This window comes from Neomonachus schauinslandi, chromosome 11, assembly GCF_002201575.2.
Source record: "Neomonachus schauinslandi chromosome 11, ASM220157v2, whole genome shotgun sequence".
Classification (NCBI taxonomy): domain Eukaryota; kingdom Metazoa; phylum Chordata; class Mammalia; order Carnivora; family Phocidae; genus Neomonachus; species Neomonachus schauinslandi.
Window position 1 is genome coordinate 7299696 of NC_058413.1, and position 19784 is coordinate 7319479.

General features: G+C 52.8%; 3 protein-coding genes across 4 annotated transcripts; 2 read left to right on the plus strand and 1 right to left on the minus strand.

The window, feature by feature from the left end:
- Window positions 1-4916: 4916 nt before the first annotated feature.
- Window positions 4917-11169, plus strand: SYVN1 (synoviolin 1). 2 transcript variants are annotated; one of them, XM_021685535.2, is made up of 16 exons: window positions 4917-4975; window positions 5809-5957; window positions 6187-6279; window positions 6370-6522; window positions 6663-6711; window positions 7142-7245; window positions 7731-7857; window positions 7957-8056; window positions 8144-8209; window positions 8302-8418; window positions 8515-8678; window positions 8985-9113; window positions 9207-9365; window positions 9443-9629; window positions 10481-10632; window positions 10712-11169. In XM_021685535.2, exons 2-16 carry the CDS (start codon window positions 5826-5828, stop codon window positions 10816-10818), a joined length of 1839 nt encoding a protein of 612 aa, XP_021541210.1. In that variant the 5' UTR covers window positions 4917-4975; window positions 5809-5825; the 3' UTR covers window positions 10819-11169. The 2 variants fall into 2 exon arrangements, with proteins under 2 accessions (XP_021541210.1, XP_044775632.1); XM_044919697.1 differs by having other exon boundaries at window positions 9210-9365.
- Window positions 11170-11825: 656 nt separating this feature from the next.
- Window positions 11826-15759, minus strand: MRPL49 (mitochondrial ribosomal protein L49). Its single transcript, XM_021685536.2, has 4 exons — window positions 15556-15759; window positions 14233-14383; window positions 13269-13393; window positions 11826-13147 (listed from the first exon to the last, which is right to left on the minus strand). The coding sequence occupies exons 1-4, from the start codon at window positions 15631-15633 to the stop codon at window positions 13001-13003; spliced, it is 501 nt and encodes a 166-aa protein (XP_021541211.1). The 5' UTR covers window positions 15634-15759; the 3' UTR covers window positions 11826-13000.
- A 45-nt stretch (window positions 15760-15804) lies between these two features.
- Window positions 15805-17350, plus strand: FAU (FAU ubiquitin like and ribosomal protein S30 fusion). Its single transcript, XM_021685537.2, has 5 exons — window positions 15805-15900; window positions 16171-16253; window positions 16349-16493; window positions 16933-16988; window positions 17177-17350. Exons 2-5 carry the CDS (start codon window positions 16179-16181, stop codon window positions 17300-17302), a joined length of 402 nt encoding a protein of 133 aa, XP_021541212.1. The 5' UTR covers window positions 15805-15900; window positions 16171-16178; the 3' UTR covers window positions 17303-17350.
- Window positions 17351-19784: the final 2434 nt, after the last annotated feature.

Below are 19784 nucleotides of genomic sequence, written 5' to 3' on the forward strand. Positions count from 1 at the left end.
ACATGTGTGAGGTGATATCTCATTGTGATTTTGGTTTGCATTTCCCTGATGATGAGTGATGTTGAGCATTTTTCCATGTGTCTGTCGGCCATCTAGATGTCTGCTTTGGAGAAATGCTTGTTCTGTGTCTTCTGCCCATTTTTTAATTGGGTTGTTTTTTGGATGTTGAGTTGCATAGGTTCTTTATGTATTTTGGATACTAACCCTTTATTGGATATGTCATTTGCAAATATCTTTTCCCATTCAGTAGGTTGTCTTTTAGTTTTGTTGATTGTTTCCTTTGCTGTACAGAAGCTTTTTATTTTGATGTAGTCACAACAGCTTATTTTTGCTTTTATTTCCCTTGCCTCAAGAGATATATCTAGAAAAATGTTGCTATGAATGACATCAGAGTAATGACTGCCTGTGCTCTCTTCTAGGATTTTTATGGTTTCAGGACTCACATTTAGGTCTTTAATCCATTTCAAGTTAATTTTTGTGTGTGGTGTAAGAAAGTGGCCCAGTTTCATTCTTTTGCATGTAGCTGTCCAGTTTTCCCAACACCATTTACTGAAGAGACTGTCTTTTTTCCCATTGCATACTATTGTCTCTTCTGTCAAAGATTAATTGATCATATAATTGTGGGTTTGTTTCTGGGCTTTCTATCCTGTACTATTGATCAATGTGTCTATTTTTTTAAGATTTTATTTATTTGAGAGAAAAAGAGACAGCACGAGCAGGGGGGTGGGAGGGGCAGAGGGAGAGGGAGAAACAGAGACTCCCCACTGAACAGGAAGCCTGACATGGGGCCCCATCCCAGGACCCTGAGATCATGACCTGAGCTGAAGGCAGACACTTAACCAACTGAGCCACCCAGGTGCCCCTGATGCATCTATTTTTGTGCCAGTACCCTACCATTTTGACTACTACAGGTTTGCAATATAACTTAAAATCTGGAATTGTGATACCTCCAACTTTGTTTTTCTCTTTCAAGATTGTTTTGGCTATTTGGGGTCTTTGTGGTTCCATATAAATTTTAGGATTATTTGTTCTAGTTCTGTGATAGGGATTGCATTATGTTTGTAGATTGCTTTGGGTAGTATGGACATCTTAACAATATTTGTTCTTACAATCCCTGAGCATGAAATATCTTTCCATTTGAATCGTCTTCAATTTCTTTCATCAATCTTTCATAGTTTTCAGACTACAGGTTTTTTTACCTCCTTGCTTGAGTTTCTTCCTAGGTATTTTATTATTTTTGGTCCAATTGTAAATGGGATTGCTTTGTTAACTTCTCTTCCTGTTGCTCATTATTGGTGTATAGGAATGCAACAGATTTCTGTACATTGACTTTGTATCCTTTGACCTTACTAAATTCATTTATCAGAGCTTTCCCCCTATGATCAGGAACAAGATAAGGATGTCCATTCTTGCCACTTTTATTCAACATAGTACTGGATGTCCTAGCCACAGTAATTAGATAAGAAAAAGGAATGAAAGGCATCCAAATTGGTGAGGAAGAAGTAAAATTTTCACCATTTGAAGATGGCATACTATATATAGAAAACCCTATACTTTGGGTTATTTTTAATCATGCAAGTGGTCTGATATTCTTTTAAATCTGCCTTTTTAATGGATTAAACATTATTGGAATAGATGGATCTAACCATTCTCTTCCTGATGGACACATGGGAATTTTTTCTCTCCTATCACACCCTCCTTCCCATTTTACATGTTATTGTACCTAGTATTTTAACTTTATTTTTTTTAATTTTATTTATTTATTTGACATAGAGAGAGAGAGAGAAAGGAATCACAAGTAGGCAGAGTGGCAGGGAGTGGCAGAGGGAGAAGCAGGCTCCCCGCTGAGCAAGGAGCCCGATGTGGGACTCGATCCCAGGACCCTGGGATCATGACCTGAGCCGAAGGCAGACACTTAACGACTAAGCCACCCAGGCGCCCCATAGTATTTTAACTTTTTTAACCTCACCAATCAAATATTATTGTTACCCCACTTATTAAATATCAAATTTGTGGGGCGCCCGAAGTGCCTGGGAGGCTCAGTCAGTTCACTGTCCGACTCTTGGTTTTGGCTCAGGTCGTGATCTCAGCGTGGTGAGATTGAGCCCCAGGACAGGCTCTGCACTGGGCATGGAGCCAGCCTGAGATTCTCTTTCATCCTCTCCATCTGCCCCTCCCCACCTCCTAAAAAAATCTAATTTGTGATGATTTTTATTTAATTTTGAAAAAATATAATGATTTGGTAAAAATACATTTTTTACCTTTTTTTGTATATATGATACATCTGGGGTCCCCACATACAGGGCATATGCCTAAAGGGCAGAGTGTGGGGAGGGGAGGCAAGGAATGAGCTGAGGTGGCAGAGGATTTTTCTGGCCACTGTGGGGACTAAGCAGAAAGTAGAGTATAGGAAAGGAGACCAGTTGGGTGGCTGTTAAACTGGCCCAGGCAGGAGATGATGATGGTCTGGACCAAGACCAGGAGATGAAGATGGAAAAGAAAGAATGAATTTCTAGAGACACTTTGGAGGCAGAATCAACAGGACTTCATCTCTTGAGTAGTATACTGTAAGAGCCTCCTAACTGGTTTCCCTGTTCCCACTTTGGCCCCCCACCCCACTACATTCAATAACACAGGTGCTAGGGTGACCCTTTTAGACACAAATAGAGCATGTTACACCTCTACTCAGCACCCTCCAATGGCTCCTCATGTCAGTCAGAGTAAAAGCCAAAGTCCTTGTAACGGCTAATGCCATCTGGTTCTGCCTCCTCCTCCCACTTACCCTTTTGCTATTTCCACTCCAGCCATACTCACCTCCTCCCAACAAACCAGGACAGTTCAATTTTTAACCAGCTGAGACTCTTTACCCAGACGTCCCTTTGGCTTATGCCCCTTCCTCCTTCAAGTCTTTGTTCAGCTTCTCACTGATATTGCCACCTGCTTCAAGCACCCTACCACACCCCTGATCCCTTTTATTCTGCTCTTTTTTGCCCATAGCACTTATTACCTACTTATTACCTCCCAACATAGTAGAGCATTCACTTATATTATGTATATGGTTTATCATCCATCACATCCACCAGGGTAAAACTTCACAAAGGCAGAGATCATTACTTTGTTCATTGATATCCTAAGTTCCTAGAACAGGCTGCATCCGACACATTTGTAGACAACTGAATAAATGATTTCATTACCAGTTTGGGTGTGGGGACAGATGGAGAGGGAGAGGGTGAACAAGATGCCCAGGTTTCTGAAGCCGGGGTAGGGGTGGAGGACTAGGAACACCGAAACGTTTTAAAAACAGGAGACATTCTGGGTGAAGACCAGACCTGGGAGTCATCAGCACATGATGGGGGTATGGAATCCACAGGAGCAGAGGGCTTTATGCAGAGAAAACAAACAGAAGGGGCCAACATGGACACCAGCATCTAGGACATGTGGGGAAGAGACAGACAGAGGAAAGGCGCAGAGGAAAGGACAGACGAGGAAAGGGGCAGATGCACAGCCAGAAAGAAAAGCAGAGGCCTGTGGGATCACAGAAGCTCAGGGAGGAGACTTTTTAGAAGAGGAGAGAGGTCGAATCAGGCAAAAACTGAAAGCTCACCACTGGATGCAGTCACTAGAAAGTAACACATGGCCTTGTCAGGGAGCCAACTCTGTGACAGGTTACAGGCTAAACTGGTCAAGCCAATTCAGGAGGTGGTGAAGGTGGCTGAGGCCAACAGGATGGGAATTTAGCGTCAGACAGACCCGATGCCAATCCTAGAACAGGTCTTGTTAAATCTCTGAACCTCCATTGTCCCACGTACAAAATGAGCATAGCACCTCCTAGCCCATACACTTTGGTGATTGATTGCTACATGAGACAGAGGAAAATGCAAGACACAAATTGGGCGTATTGGCTTCATTCTGTGAATGAGCAGACTGGCTTGGCTGCGACTGAGACACAAACGTAAATACTGGGCAGCCCAAGACCAGCGGTAGCTGCGGTTATGGCCGGGGAGTGGATAATACAAGGAGGGCAAAGCTGTAGGCACAGGGAAGCTGAAGTCAGTCCCTTTGCACAAAACACTACCCCAAGATTAGCCGGTATTAAAGAGCTGCCTTCTTAGTCCTAGACACACCAGCCTGCGCCTCCCTTTCGTGGCGCAATAAGCGTTCCCCTACGCAGACACAGATCACCCGCCCACGGCCTGCAGCCCCCACCACCTCCCCTCCAGCTGTCCGCCCACTGGGGTTGGACCTAGACCTAGGCAACGCTGCCTTTCGTGCCTAGCAACTGCTCACCTGCTTTGCTCTTTCCATAGGCCGGCAAATTTCCTTCCTTTTTCTTATTGGTCCGCGTAACTCTATCTCGGCCAATTAATAGCAGCCACGGGGACCCAACACACTCCCATACAATTTGGGGGTAATCATGGAGGAGCAAATTTTTCTTTTCTGAATCTAGTTCTCCAGGAAAGCATCTTATTTGTCAAATTGTTCTGAAATCTTCTGGAATGAGACTCTAAAACATTTTATTCCACTTAAGCCCGTAATGTCTGTCCCTTGCACACTCCCCCCCTCCAAGTGGTACGGCCCGCACAAAGCCCCACCTTCCTCCCCGCCTTAAGAGCCTGAGTCCTCCCCTAGGTTGAGTCCACTTGGAGACGGAGACGATACCATCTGGGACCAATAAGCGGGGGGACTCCAGCCACCTGCCGGGCTGCCCTATTCCGCTCCGACCACCTCTCGCATCTCTTGCTCAGGCCGTGGGCACGAAGCCTAGATACGGTGGTTGGGCCACCGCTCCCGGCAACACGGAGGGTGCGCGGTGCGGCCAAAGAAAGGGTGCACTTGGTACGATCTACACTGAGCCCCGCCGGAAGTGAGGTGTCTCACCCCCGAAGTTCCGGCTCGCAGGGGGTGGGGAGTGTTGTTAACCCGAGCCGCCTCCGCAGTCGCGGGGATCGAGCGGGCTCGCGGCGCTGGGCTCCTGGTGAGTCGGCCGGGGTCGGGCCCGGGTTGTGGTTGGGAGTCGGGACCTGGGCCCTCCCCTTGAGGGCTCCGGGGTCGGCGCGGCCCCTCAGCCCCGCTCGCAGCTGTCAGCTGGCCGTAGACCTCAGGCGCCCGCGCGGCCGCTCTGTCCAGAGGCTGGGCCCCGCCTGCGACGCTCGCAGCTCCTGGCGATCACAGGTGCGGGGGCGCCCCGGCTCCCTCTCCGTGCCGCCGCAGCATCCCGGCGATCGGCCGTTTCTCCGCTGCCCCCGAGTGGACACTGCCCTGGGGGTTGGGGGACGCCAGGGTTCCAGGCTGACGTACCCCGCCCTCTCCCGCGGGGCGCGCGTCGCAGCTGCCCACCCTGGCCGAGCTGTCACCGGCGCTGTCGCTTGCCCGGTTGCGCCCCCCAGCGCCTGGCTTCTCCCAGTCCAGACGGCACGTTCCTGCTTCTGGAGGTTTCTGCGTTTGCATCCTCCCCATCATCTTCACTTCAGAGGCCGTGGTAGTGGTTCCCCCTCCTCCAGCACGGTTGCCTCTCCTCCTGCCTCCCTAGAGGCGGCGGCTTGGCAGGCGGCGTGGAAAGCCCTAGATTTGAAACAAGACTGACCCAGGCTCCAGGCCTTGCGTCAGTGGGCTCGCTTAACCCCTGTGAGCCTCCATTTTCTTATTTGCAAATTGGGGGAGCGTATGCTATTCTTGACGTCATGATTGTGAGGGTGAGGTGAGGCGGGCTTTGTCCCCCCCCCCCCCATTTGGTGACACCGCGTGTCGGGCACTGTGCTAGGTTTGCACAGTGTGCGCATCACACAGGTCCTTCCCTTCCCCGCACAGGTCTCCAGGCCAGGGCAATGTTCCGCACCGCAGTGATGATGGCGGCCAGCCTGGCGCTGACCGGGGCCGTGGTGGCTCATGCCTACTACCTCAAGCACCAGTTCTACCCCACTGTGGTGTACTTGACCAAGTCCAGCCCCAGCATGGCAGTGAGTTCGGGGCTCAGGGTCGGGGGGAGCTCCCTGGGCGGGGAGGAGGAGTCTGCTTGAGGCAGGGGCGGAGCTAGAGGTCAGGTAAGTAGGAGAGAAGCCAAGTAGCCCACTAGCTGCCTGACTTTGAATTAATTGGGATGGGGACATAGGGAGGTTCCCGAATGATGAGCCCCAGACATAGCAGAGCAGAAAGTGACCTCAAACCATAGCTTCTTCTCACTCCTAGGTCCTCTACATCCAGGCCTTTGTCCTTGTCTTTCTCTTGGGCAAAGTGATGGGCAAGGTGTTCTTTGGACAGTTGAGGGCAGCAGAGATGGAGGTAAGATGTTCAGGACTCCAAAAGTGAGGGGCAGGGAGCTGGGCAAGCTGAATGCCTTGAGTTCCTCATCATTCCTTGTCCACCCCCCAGCACCTTCTGGAACGTTCCTGGTACGCTGTCACTGAGACTTGTCTGGCCTTCACCGTCTTTCGGGACGACTTCAGCCCCCGCTTTGTTGCACTCTTCACTCTCCTTCTCTTCCTCAAGTGTTTTCACTGGCTGGCTGAGGACCGTGTGGACTTTGTGAGTTGGGTCAGGGGGTTCTCTGAAGCAGATGGGAGCCAGGGAATGGCTTGGTGGATAGCTTGGGCAGTGAAGGCTGGGTTGGGGATGTGGGGTGAGCCCTAGCCTTCCTGATGGGCCCCCTTTCTGCTCTGCCTTAGATGGAACGCAGCCCCAATATCTCCTGGCTCTTTCACTGCCGCATTGTCTGTGAGTGAGATCCATGGGAGGGGAGAGGAGGGAGCTGGAGGGAGAAGAGGCACCGTGGACGATTGGAACACGACAAGTCACTAACCGTGGTCCTGTACCCTAGAGCACAGGCGTCCCCCTTGACCCACAGCTGTACAGGAAAGATAAATTGGGAAGTTAATTTGCATCATCTCTGCCCTGTTCCACTCCAGGGCTTCTCAGCTGCCCAGCCCCTTAGCTCTTGGCCTCCTCACCTGGAGCTCGGGCCGCTCTAATACCCTCCTAGGCAAAACTGGAGTTCCCAGGGGGCTGGGGTCAGTGGAGTGTGCCACCTGACTAGATGGCTAGGGCCATGGTGGGCTTGAGGGGGGGAGGGAGGGGTCTTAAAGCAGGAAGCGGCTGTCAGGCCCTGCGCTGACCCCACCAACCCCCAATTTGGGGGTCCCCACAGCCCTTATGTTCCTCCTGGGTATCCTGGACTTCCTCTTCGTCAGCCATGCCTATCACAGCATCCTGACCCGTGGGGCCTCTGTGCAGCTGGTGTTTGGCTTTGAGGTAAGACTGGCTTGGGAGGTTGGGAGGACAAGCCTGAGGTGGCACCGAACGGGGCTTGAAGAACGCAACCAGCCCTTACTGAGCACCTGTTCTGGGGCCAGGCCTGTGCGGGCCACCAAGGAGCAGCCATCAGTCAGTGTCAGCTCCCGCCTTCTACACGCACACCTAATTAGCTTGATGGACTGCTGGGGAGGAGTCCCCACTGGTTGGGGTGCTCACTTGTACGCTAGACCCTGTGCTGAGCACTTGACCTGCATCTTTTCATCGGCAAAGCCATATCGTTACGAAGGGACAGTTAATTCTGTCATTCGACAGGCCGCCCGGGCTGAAGAGGTCTGGTGTTGCCAGAAGTGACACCAGCCCGGGCGAGGAGGGGCTGGGAGGATGCAGCCATGTCCCAGCCCGTTCCCAGCACCAGCAGAGTGTGACTGCAGCCAGGGGGCGCTGTGTGCTTATGTTTCCCCCCCCCTCCCCCCCCCCCCCAGTATGCCATCCTGATGACTATGGTGCTCACCATCTTCATCAAGTATGTCCTGCACTCTGTGGACCTCCAGAGCGAGAACCCCTGGGACAATAAGGCCGTGTACATGCTCTACACGGAGCTGTTTACAGGTGAGAAGAGCCTGGGCCTCCCCTGACCTGGCCCAGCGTCCCCGGCCCTGCCTCCCAGGCCCTGTGACTGCTGCTCTCTGCACCTCCCCCTGCCTCCAGGCTTCATCAAGGTTTTGCTCTACATGGCCTTCATGACTATCATGATCAAGGTGCACACCTTCCCTCTCTTTGCCATCCGGCCTATGTACCTGGCCATGAGGTAAGCCCAGCCCAGCCCGTCCTGCCCCCGACCCATACCTGATCCTCACCCCCCCTCACCCCGCTTTCACCGAAACTGGCCTTTCAGGCAGTTCAAGAAGGCTGTGACGGATGCCATCATGTCTCGCCGAGCCATCCGCAACATGAACACACTGTAAGTGGGCCGGTCCGGCTGCCGTCCCGAGCTCTGCCCCAGGTTCTGTCTCCACCTCTGGTCTTGACATATCCTTGGCCTGTCCTAACTAGGTATCCAGATGCCACCCCAGAGGAACTCCAGGCAATGGACAATGTCTGCATCATCTGCCGAGAAGAGATGGTGACTGGTGCCAAGAGGCTGCCCTGCAACCACATTTTCCACACCAGGTGGGAGGGGCCCCGGGGGGCCTGACACGAGGGGAAAGGCTCTGGAAGGCAGGCCCCCAGGGACCTGCTGACCATCACCTGGTCTTGACCCCCCAGCTGCCTGCGCTCCTGGTTCCAGCGGCAGCAGACCTGCCCTACCTGCCGTATGGACGTCCTCCGGGCATCACTGCCGACCCAGTCACCACCGCCCCCAGAACCTGCGGATCAAGGGCCACCGCCAGCCGCTCACCCCCCACCACTCCTGCCGCAGCCCCCCAACTGTGAGTGGCCCCCTCATTTGGCCATCCAACACACCCTGTTGAGTACTTGCCCTGAGCCGGTTATGGGAAACTGAGATGAATCCGATTCCCTGTCCTCCAGAAGCTCAGTCCGGGTGGGGACGGGAGTCATTGGAAGAGCCATCAATGGGTTGTAATCTATCAATGGGTTGTAATCTTGTGTCATCAGTGCCGAGCTCAGAGCGGCCCTTGGGAGCAGGGACGGAGTTCCTAACGGCCAGCCTCTCGTGTGTGATTTGCCTCTCTCTCACTTTGGACCTTTTCTCACTCCCTGTCCTCTCTCTGCAGTCCCCCAGGGCCTCCTGCCTCCCTTTCCTCCAGGCATGTTCCCGCTATGGCCCCCCATGGGCCCCTTCCCACCTGTCCCACCTCCCCCCAGCTCAGGAGAGGCTGTGGCCCCTCCATCCACTAGTGCAGGTGAGTCTTTTGGGGACTGCCACAGCCAAGGGGTGGGAGGAATGGAAGCGGAGGCCTCTTAACGCTCCCCATCTTCCTGTTCTTACTCTTCAGCAGCCCTTTCTCGGCCCAGTGGAGCGGCCAGCGCTGCTGCTTCTGCAGCCTCTGCCTCGGCCCCCGGCCCTGGCTCCGCCCCGGCCCCTGAGGCGGGCCCCACCCCGGGCTTCCCCTTCCCGCCCCCCTGGATGGGCATGCCGCTGCCTCCACCTTTTGGTAAGCTGAGCCACACTCGGGGTTGATCTGGAAGGTAGGGGGTGTCAGGCCCAGGCTGAGCCTCTGCCTCTCTCCAGCCTTCCCCCCAATGCCCGTGCCCCCTGCGGGCTTTGCCGGGCTGACCCCGGAGGAGCTGCGGGCTCTGGAAGGCCACGAGCGACAGCACCTGGAGGCTCGGCTGCAGAGCCTGCGCAACATCCACACGCTGCTGGACGCCGCCATGCTGCAGATCAACCAGTACCTCACCGTGCTCGCCTCCTTGGGGTAAGTCCCCATGGGGTTCTGGGATGCGCGGCGGCAGCGTGCAGCTGCCCACAGAAGGCCCCCAGCCAGGGTTCTTGGCCTTTTTCTCTTGTGCCACCCCATGATGCCTGTTAACTCAGGCTGACCTGTCTGTAGCATAGTAGGATCTCCAGGTTCTCGAGGCCGCTGTCCTCTCGCTGAAGAAGGCCTGCCTGGGTCTCAGGAGGACTGACGTTGATTAGAGACTTTGAATCTTGTTCCTTTACGTTTTTCGAAAATCAAATTACTCCTAATTCCTAGGGCTTTAGTTCATCATGTATCCCCTTCTCACATATGGTGACCATGTGCCTGGGAACCACTACCCCTGATTTGAGTCAACAAATAAAGTCACCCAGAGCCAGCCTGGCCTAAGTTCAAGTCCTGGTCCCACCACTCACTTGCTCGGTGACCACTGTCACCTTTTTTGAATAGAAGGGTTCTAAGTCCCGTCCACAGGTCACGTGCACAGAGTGCCTGGCACACAGCAGTGACCGCACAGGCGTGGAGGGGAGCTGGAGTCTGAGATCTGAGTGCAGTTTTATTCAGTGCAAAGCCTTCGGGTGCCCCGTAAGGAGCCTGGCACCCACTAGAGAATGCAATGTCAGAGCGAGCAAGGCCGACGGTTCGCGATGGCCACTGACTTACAGCCTATCTGTGGTATGGACCCATGAGGACTCCCACAGCACATGTTCGCCTGTGTCTGCTGCTAACTCAGGCTACAGACGGACGTCAGCGCTGACGCTACCCTGCAAGGCTCCCAAGGGGCAGAAGAATCTGCCCAATCGTGCCAGGATGTCAGGGCCTCACCTGCCTCTTCCTTCTTCTCTTCCTAGGCCCCCCCGGCCTGCCACCTCAGTCAGCCCCACTGAGGAGACTGCCCCTGCAGTTGTCCCTGCTGCCCCCCCCACCAGCATCCCCAGCTCTGAGACCACCACCCCATCCCCAGGAGTCTACCCACCAGCCCCTGAGCCTGAAAAGCCTCCAGGTAGTCTCGGTCAGCCTGGGGGGAGGCGGGGAGCCGGGAAGGAACTTCTCTTGGTTCCACTTCTGAACTCTGTCCCCAGCTCCTGAGTCAGTTGGCACGGAGGAGCTGCCTGAGGATGGGGAGCCCGATGCAGCAGAGCTCCGTCGCCGCCGCCTGCAAAAGTTGGAGTCCCCCGTCGCCCACTGACACTACCCCAGTCCTACCCCTGCCTCCACTCTCTTGAGCAGCCCTTGCTGTAACACATCCTGCCACCAAGTGCCCGCTCCCTGTCTATGTGCACCAGGGAGTAACGACCCCCAGCTCTGAGACAAAGGAGGAGGCATCCCCTAGGCCAAGTGGAAAGACGCCTGAGGCTCCAGTTGACCCCAGCCCTTCCGACCCGGGCAGCCAGGGGGATCTCGGGTCCGTTCCAGCCTCTCTCCCACCCTTCAGCCTGTTCCGCTGGGGCCGTGAAGGCAGGAGGCGCAGTTTCTGGGAGAAGGGGCAGTCCCTCCAGGCCCCACTTGTGTGTGTGTGTGAGTGAAATCGCTTCAGTGCTAAACAGTATTAGCTCCCCAATCCCATGTGTGAACTTAAGGGGCTGGAGGCAGGCCAGGAACTTGCTCCCTGGGCCACCCACCAAGACTGGTACTGCTGTCCCTTTTCTTACCCTAAACTCCCTAGAATCCTCTGTGATGGTGGCTGTGTCCCTTAGGCCCTGTGGTGTTTCCGCGTCTTATTGGCAATCGCACAGCTCAGGGAAAGGAGTGCCTGGGGGTGGAGGAGCAGGGGGGCAGCACAAGGTGCCCTGCCCCTCCCCTCAGGTCCCCCTCTCCCTGCAGTTTGTCTATCAAGTGAGACCGTTCCTGGTCTCACCCAGCAACCACTGCCCAGCCTTACGCCAGGCTGAGGGCTCATGTGTCTGCTCCTGAACCACTGCAAGCCCCAGAATCTGGGGAAGGCCACTTCTCAACTTACAGAACTTCTCTTGAGTTTAGAAGAATTGGAACTACTTCCTTACTGTTGTCTTTTGGCTTAAATTTTGTCTTTGAACTTGAGTGCTTGACCCTAGGAAAGAGGAGCAAGAATGTCAGGCTCCTGGTCTTTCCAGTTTAGAAAAGGCACTGGGCCAGGTAGGGACCACAGGAGCCGAGGCCTGCCTGCCCCCATCTTTTTTCCCCTCGGTTCTGTGTTACAAGAGTTGCTGGAGACAGTTTCAGGTGATTATTTAATTTGTAAATATTGTACAAATTTTAATAGCTTAAATTGTATATACAGCCAAATAAAGACTCGCATTAATGACTGGTGGAGCTGGTGTCACAGGATCCGTATGCCAGGCTTCTTTTTCTTGCTCAAGCTGTCGACTTGAGAATCCCCAGGGGTGTGGGTTTCTTTAGACAAGTCATTAAATTATTATGAAGATATCCCCGTTTTCCATACGAAGAAACTGAGCCCCAGAAAGGTTAGGTTCCCTGCCTTAGGTCAGAGGACAAGTAGGGGAGCCAGGCTTTGAACCCTGTTCCTAACTAGTTGGAGGGTGGGATGAGGCTGGGAACTCAGGCCTCTGACCTTTGTAACTCCCAAGAATTGGGCAAGTGTGAAGGTTCATTGGCTGGGGGTGGGACGGGATGGCGGGGACAAAAGGCCAGCACCTTTCTTCCTGCAAAGCTCCCGTCCAGCCTTGATACCAGGCCAGCAAGCTGGGAAGGAAGGCTGGCTGTGCTGGACTGCTGGGAGCTCCCGAGCACCCCCTTGTGGAAAGACCAGCTCAAGCTAATCACTTTAGCTTCTTAGAGCTAGAAATGTAGTCAGACCCAACTCTCCCTAGAATGGAGCCAAGGTGACTGGGCCTTCTACTTCTCCATGGGTAAAAGAAATGAGCCCAGGGGCTGACATGGACCTTCTATGCCTGCACTTGGAACTGAAGATCTCGGGGACCCAGGCCTGAGTCCTCTGGGTTCTCCACAGGCCTGGAGCAAGGGCTTGAGAATGTCTGCAGCAGTGAGGGTCTGAGGGCCAAGGAAGAAATGTACTCCGTGGGTTTGCCCCGTGCTACCCTCCCCTAAACTGGGCTGGGCTATTACTTTCACCAGTCAACAACCTCCAGAATTTGAACAGCTGAGCCCAATAAGCTCCAATGAAGGCAGGGTCTCCACTGTCAGGCAGCCCTCCCCCACTGCTGGCACCTGTGGAGAGGGTCCCGTTTCCCCCTTAATGTGAGCGAGGCCTGCTCTGAAGCCCTTTAGCCCTGACTCTGCCCTGCCCAAGCTCTTAGCCCTGGCATTTATACCTCCTGTCCCAGTTGCTCCAACAGCCACCTCCCTCCTCCCGAGACCCCCTGGACTCTAGTCTGTGGGGGATGCTATCATGCAGCCTGCTCAGCTGGGCCTCAGAAGCCCTTCTCCAAGAGCCAGGCTTTGAGCTGCTGGTCAAAGTAGCCCTTGACCCGCAGGGTACCTGTCACCTCATTGATCTGGGTGACAGGTGTCTTCCCCAACAGTGGACTCAGAAAATCTTCCACATCCTTCTGCAGGGCCTGGAGAGGGAGAGGGGGACGATGATAAATCAAGCCTGGTCAGACCATCCCCTCTAGTAGACTCCCATCCCTTCAGCCCTGAAAGGGTTAGAATCAGCCCCTGACCCATGCCCTCACTTACCCAGATGTCCCCCTCCACCTTTCGGATCACAGTCATCTGGCGGTTGCCATGTGTGATGTCCTTGTAGACAGGGATGTTGTGCATTCGAGAGCGCCGCACAAAGTAGGGCAGGTTGGGTGGGGGGTCTGTTACATGGAAGAATGGTGAGAAGCCAAATCTCCCCAGGCTTTATGCCACCTTAGCCGATGCCCTTCCCCTCACAGTCTACAGAGACTCAGTGCACCCAATGGTAAAGCCACCTCTAGATTTCAGGTCAGAAGACCTGCTCTTTCCCTAAATTTAAGCCAGGACCAGCTGGTTTGACCTGGTAACCTCACAGGCCCAGCACAGGGCCTGGCAGCAGAAGGTGCTCAAGAAGAAATGATGTTAGGGCCATGCCTCCCTGGATCTTTAGGTCCCGATCTGGGGCGAATCCTGCACTTCTCCCCTGGGTCAGGGAGGCTAATATCAACCTCTGGCGCAAAGAAATGGGGATTTACAGCACTGAACACCTACCTACCACATGCTGGGCTCTGTGCTGAGTGCTTTATGTACTGAGCAGATTATCTCCATTTTGCTGAAACTGAAGATGGGAGAAGCTAAGTGACTAACTCATGATCACACTGGCAACGAACAGCAGAGCCAAATTGGAACCCAGAACTGCCCAACTACGAAGCTGTGCTCTCAAATATGGTACAAGACTTACTCGGGTGGGAGTGGGGGTCCCAGCTCTTAGGTCTTCTATGCTTCACTTTTCCTGAATGGGAAGACCTCATCCCGACAGTGTGGATGGATGGGTACCAGTAAAACAGGGCTGCATTCCCAGGCCCTTCCTTGAACATGAGACAGATGCTAAGCCCTGACAGACCTCCACACAAGTCCTGAGCCCACTGGGGAATCCAGAGCCTCAACTGGGGAGGTAGACCACTAGGGAGAGGGAGATTTCCCTCTGTAAACCTCAAGCCATCCCCATCTCCCAGCTCACCTCTGGGTGGCTGCCAACCACTGGGAGTGGGATAGTGTTCATGCTTTGGGGGCTTTGGGATGCCGGTAGGGGGTAACAGGCGCTCGACAAACTGGTATTCATCCACAGACTCCACAAAGCTGGGGTAATCAGGAGGCTCCTGGGTCTGACTCTGAGGCCAAAAACAAAAACAAACAACCACGGTTCCCATCAGCCCACCCACTACACACCCACCCAACAAAGGAGAGGCAGAACTTAAGTAAAAAAAGGAAACACCACAGGTGCAAAGAATGGCTAAATAAAAGCCTGGAGATATGAAAGCCCCAGACTTCAGTTTGCCAGGGTAGAGGTGAGTCTGGAAAAGCAATTCAGGCACTCTGAAGGGCCCCTATCTCTTGGGATTTCTGTGGGACTTAAAAGCCAAAGTCAATTTACTGTCTGACTGACATAGTCTTTTTCAGTATTTTAAAGTTTCCTCTAAACATTCTATTGAAATATTGTAGTTCTGGATTAGGCACTTTCAGCAATCGTGATAATCCACTCACATCATCCGATGTGACCCTCGCTTACCTGGAACATTTTGGCCTCATATAAACACCGCCAGGCACTGGACTAAATGTATTCCGGGTATTGTTTTGACTTAATTCTTACAATGACACAGGTTAGGTATTTTATTACCCCCTTTTTCCATCTGGGAAAAATTAAGACAATAATAAACAATCTACCTAGAGTAACTCTCTGCCATCTGTCCTCCCATCCTCCAGCCTAAAGATCCTTCTTGGACACTTCTCCCAACAGATACCCTGGAGTCCTGATAGGCCCCGGGGTTACGAGAAGAGGGAAGCAGAATGAAGGGACCTGTATATCGTGAACTCTAGGTTCCCATTCGTGTCACCAATGATCTGGGGCCGAGCCCCTACCTTGTGGAACGGTATCCCTTTTTTTTTTTTTTTAAAGATTTTATTTACTTATTTGACAGAGACACAGCGAGAGAGGGAACACAAGCAGGGGGAGCGGGAGAGGGAGAAGCAGGCCTCCCACTATGGGACTCGATCCCAGGACCCTGGGACCATGACCTGAGCCGAAGGCAGTTGCTCAACAACTGAGCCACCCAGGCGCCCGGAACGGTATCCCTTTTAAAAAATCGGCAGGAGTCGATGTGCAGCCCCTCCCAGTTCTGACTAACCCAAGTTATCCACCAATCAGGTTCTAAGCCCCACACACCGAGGCGCCCTGCAGGCCTTGAACCTTGTTTCTATCTTGTATCTGAGCTCCAGGGTTACAGGAATGACAATGAGATTCAACGCAGCCCTCCTCCCACACCTCCAGGCTCAGCGTTCTCACCAGCCGCCGTAGCCCGCAGCCCGGCTGGACGCCGGTTCTCCACCCTCTCAGCGTTGCCCGGAACATGGCCGCTGCCATCTTGAACTGCTCCCGTACACGGGCCTTCTGCGCGTACAACCGGCCAGATCCCGCCCCTTCCTGGGCGCGCCCGGGACCGAAAGAACGCCTGCGCAAAGCGTAAAGAGGCGGAGCTAGGACTGCCGTGGGCGGTACAAACACCAAAGGCTCCAGCGGTCGCCCAGCAGTGACGTGACACGCAGCAGGCGGTGAGGACGTGCGCGCCCTTGCTCCTTCCTCTTTCTCGACTCCATCTTCGCGGTAGTGGCTGCGGTGCCCGCGGTTCAGGTAAGATTTGGGCCACCGCTGGATCTGGAGGGCCTCTTAGCAGGTTGGCCGCGAAGTCAGAGAGCGCGGGAAAAATAGAGGAGAGGATGTGTTCTGAGGGCCAGCTCCCGGTCCCCAGCCGACCCCCCCCCCCCCCGGCAGGCCCGGCCTTACCCCACGTGAGATCCCACGACCTCCTGTATTCCAGCGCGATCGGTGCCGGCCCGCTACCTTCCCCCGACCCCCCTCTCTCCCAGAGCATTCTTCTCTTACGAGTCTCTGTTTCTTCAGTCGCCGACATGCAGCTCTTTGTCCGCGCCCAGGAGCTACACACCCTCGAGGTGACCGGCCAGGAGACGGTCGCCCAGATCAAGGTAAGGCTGCGTGGTGCTTCCTGGGCCCCGTTCTCTTGTGTTCTTCAGTCTCCACCTCCCCGCGGAAACGCTGATGAGTCTTATTTTTCCCCGAGGCTCATGTAGCCTCCCTGGAGGGCATCGCGCCAGAAGATCAAGTCGTGCTCCTGGCAGGCACGCCCCTGGAGGATGAGGCTACCCTAGGTCAGTGTGGAGTGGAGGCTCTGACCACCTTGGAAGTAGCCGGCCGCATGCTCGGAGGTGAGTTGGGGAGCATTGTTGTTTGAAATGTTTGTAAACTCATAATGAGGGTGGGATGTGAAGTTCAGTGTCTTCAACCCAGGGTGGTTCTTTCTGCTTACCTTGTTCATTAAGAGGTCCATAGGAGACTGAGCCAGAGCCTCGTTCGGTTTCAGTTATTTACTAGTCCCTTGTTTGGTCACTAAGATCGAGCCAAACTAGATTCTCCAGGGTACTCTCCGTTCTTGTTTAAAGTCAGGGGCTGGAAAATCCTGAAGTGAAACCCTGGAACATACCATACTAAATAAACACTCTTGGGTCAGAGATCATATCTCTGTAATTTTGTTCTCATTCCCTGTTGGTCCCTGTTTATCTTCAAAGGCTTGAGTTGAGGGAGAAGGGATTCTACTGGGTGGGGCCTTCTTGCTCTCCTGTCTTCTGACCTCCTTTCCCACCGCAGGTAAAGTCCATGGTTCTCTGGCCCGTGCTGGGAAAGTAAGAGGGCAGACTCCCAAGGTAGGTGAGAGTATTAGTGGTGGTGTTTAGACTTTGGGTTTTTGTTTATCTGTGTGCGGGTTTGGTTTTGTTTGTTTGTTTTTAAGCTAAGCCAAGACCTTTGGTCTTTCCTCTGTTTGCCTTCTCCCTGCCTGGAGTTAAGACTGAGGGAAGGCGTGGAAGGTTTTATCATCCCTCCCTTTTCCCAGGTGGCCAAACAGGAGAAAAAGAAGAAGAAGACAGGCCGAGCCAAACGGCGGATGCAGTACAACCGGCGCTTTGTCAACGTTGTGCCCACTTTTGGCAAGAAGAAGGGCCCCAATGCCAACTCTTAAGTCCATTGTAATCCTGGCTCTCCCCAATAAAGCCACATAGTTCAGTCATCTCACTGTTTCATCTTCACGTGCAGGGCCTCGGGAAGATACACAGCTTCTAGGGCTGTGGTGTGTTCATTAGAATAGTGAGGCCTGGTTCTGGTTTCTTGACACAGTCAGGTTGGAAGAGGCAGGGGCCCTCAGCTGGGATGGGGAAGGCGTGGTAAACTATAAGAAAAGGCTTACTATGAAAATTGGTAACCCCAGATGGTAACTCTTCAGATGGAGAGTTGGGGAAATTTCCCACTCCAAATAACTTGATAATTCTCCCAAATCCTTTGTTGTTTTTGTTCCTTTTTTTTTTTTTTTTTTAAGATTTATTTATTTGATGGGCACCTGGGTGGCTCAGTCGGTTAAGCGACTGCCTTCGGCTCAGGTCATGATCCTGGAGTCCCGGGATCGAGTCCCGCATCGGGCTCCCTGCTCGGCGGGGAGTCTGCTTCTCCCTCTGACCCTCCTCCATCTCATGCTCTCTGTCTCTCATTCTCTCTCTCTCAAATAAATAAATAAAATCTTAAAAAAAAAAAGATTTATTTATTTGAGAGAGAGTGGGGGAGGGGCAGAGGAAGAGAATCTTAGCAGGCCCTCCACTGAGCGTGGGGTTCCACACAGGGCTCCAGCTCAAAGATCTGAGCTGAAACCCAAGAGTCAGACCTTTAACCGAATAAGCCACCCTGGCGCCTTGTTCTTGTTCTTTAAACAGAGAAGATGAGAATTCTCCGTGGGAGGATCAGTAGAGAAGTGTGAGTAGAAGATGTATCAGGGGAGGCCAGTCGGACCTTTCCTGAACTTGGGACCAGCTATGGCCTTAGTGGAGTCCAGGGCAGGGGTCTAGTATGTCCCTACTCTGGAAAGTGGGGCGACCCGATTGGGAGGTCAGCGGTGCTGGCCCTGAAAGAATTCACCCAGGGCAGAACAGAGGAGATGGAAGTTTATTGAACACACTGCAAGGGAGCAGAGGAGAGACTGTCTGCCAGGAGGCAGTGGTGGGGGGCCTGTAGTTAAGGGGGAGGGGGAGGAGGTAGGGGAACATGTGGAACTTTACTTTTTCTTAGTTCCTGTGCCTGGATGTAAGCAGCCCATTGGTCAGCAAGGGCTTACGGCTGTTGTGAGGTGGGTTTCCTGATGGACCTGTTTGCATTCAGCCGGGTGGTTGCTATGGGCCCTTCTACCTTACTCGGTCTTCCATTGCCCAAGCCTGTTGCCTAAAAGTGGCCCTACAGAAAGCATTGCCTGATTACATTGGCACTGTGGTAACCTTGTTTGTACCTTAACCTAATCGTAGCTCAGGTTGGTGGGTTGGTTGGTTGAGTGTTCCTAGGAGTGGAATTCTCTGGGACTGATTCGAGATTCCCCTGGCAACATGGGTACCCACTCGTTTTGCGAAGGTTTTTGAACCTGCTGGTTCTTGGAAAACAGTATAACATGAAGTAAAGACCTTGGATCTAGACTTGGACTGCCTTTTAAGTTTGAATTCTTGCTTCATTTATTTTCTCACTTCCTACCTTCAAATTATTTAATAAATCACGTTTTTGAGAGTTGCTGTGAAGAATAAATAAAGGATGTGAAGTTCTTAGATCAGCACCTGCCACATAGTGTGCAAACATATAGGCTATTTTTATCTCTAGTAATCTTTTAAGAAAATGACGGTCACCTTTCTAGGTGTTTCGATTCTTGTGGTTTAAGTGCAGAAGCTAGTTAAGTGTTAGAGCCTCAAAAAAAGTAAGCAGGGTGTTGTAATGAAAGAGGGGTGGTTGGGGGTGGACATAATATCCTAGGGAAGGTCTCTAAAAATGGGATGTGTGAAGCCTGAAACCTATCAAATAGATGACGAAAGAGGTCCAGCCCAGAGAACTATGTGCAGAGCTGTGTGGTTTTGTCAAACCTGGACAGGAGTTTAGGTTTGAGTCCAAGTGCAGTGGAGGGTCACCAAGTACAAGGAAGGGTTTAAGCAAGGGCCTGATGTGATCTGACTTGTGATCCAGTGCTTTCTCTGGCTGATTTTTCTGGACAACTGGCAAGAAAGGGAACCAGTTAAGGGACTAGTAGCTGAGACTACCGGTAGTAATGGGGATGTAAAAAATGAGTGGACTTAAAAGGTCATCAAATCCATCCAGATCTTGATAGGGAAGTAGATGATCCATACGGATATAAATACAAGGTATTGTGAAAGCGAAACTTACTGGGGGTGGGTCTAAAGAACCAGTGTGGGTGCCATGGATCAAGTTCTTGGGGCCCTTGGCATGGTGTGTGTGGGTTATCACCCCACTCTACCACAAACCAAGCTCATTAGGACAGGGATCCCATCTCTTTGCTTCTCGATGTGTTTTGGCACCTAGTATGGATTCTTCACCTTAAAGTTGGATGAACCATAGATTTGGAGGGGAAATAATATCTGTTATATCTGTTAAACGTTGCTTTCTTCTCAAGAGGGGAAATGCCT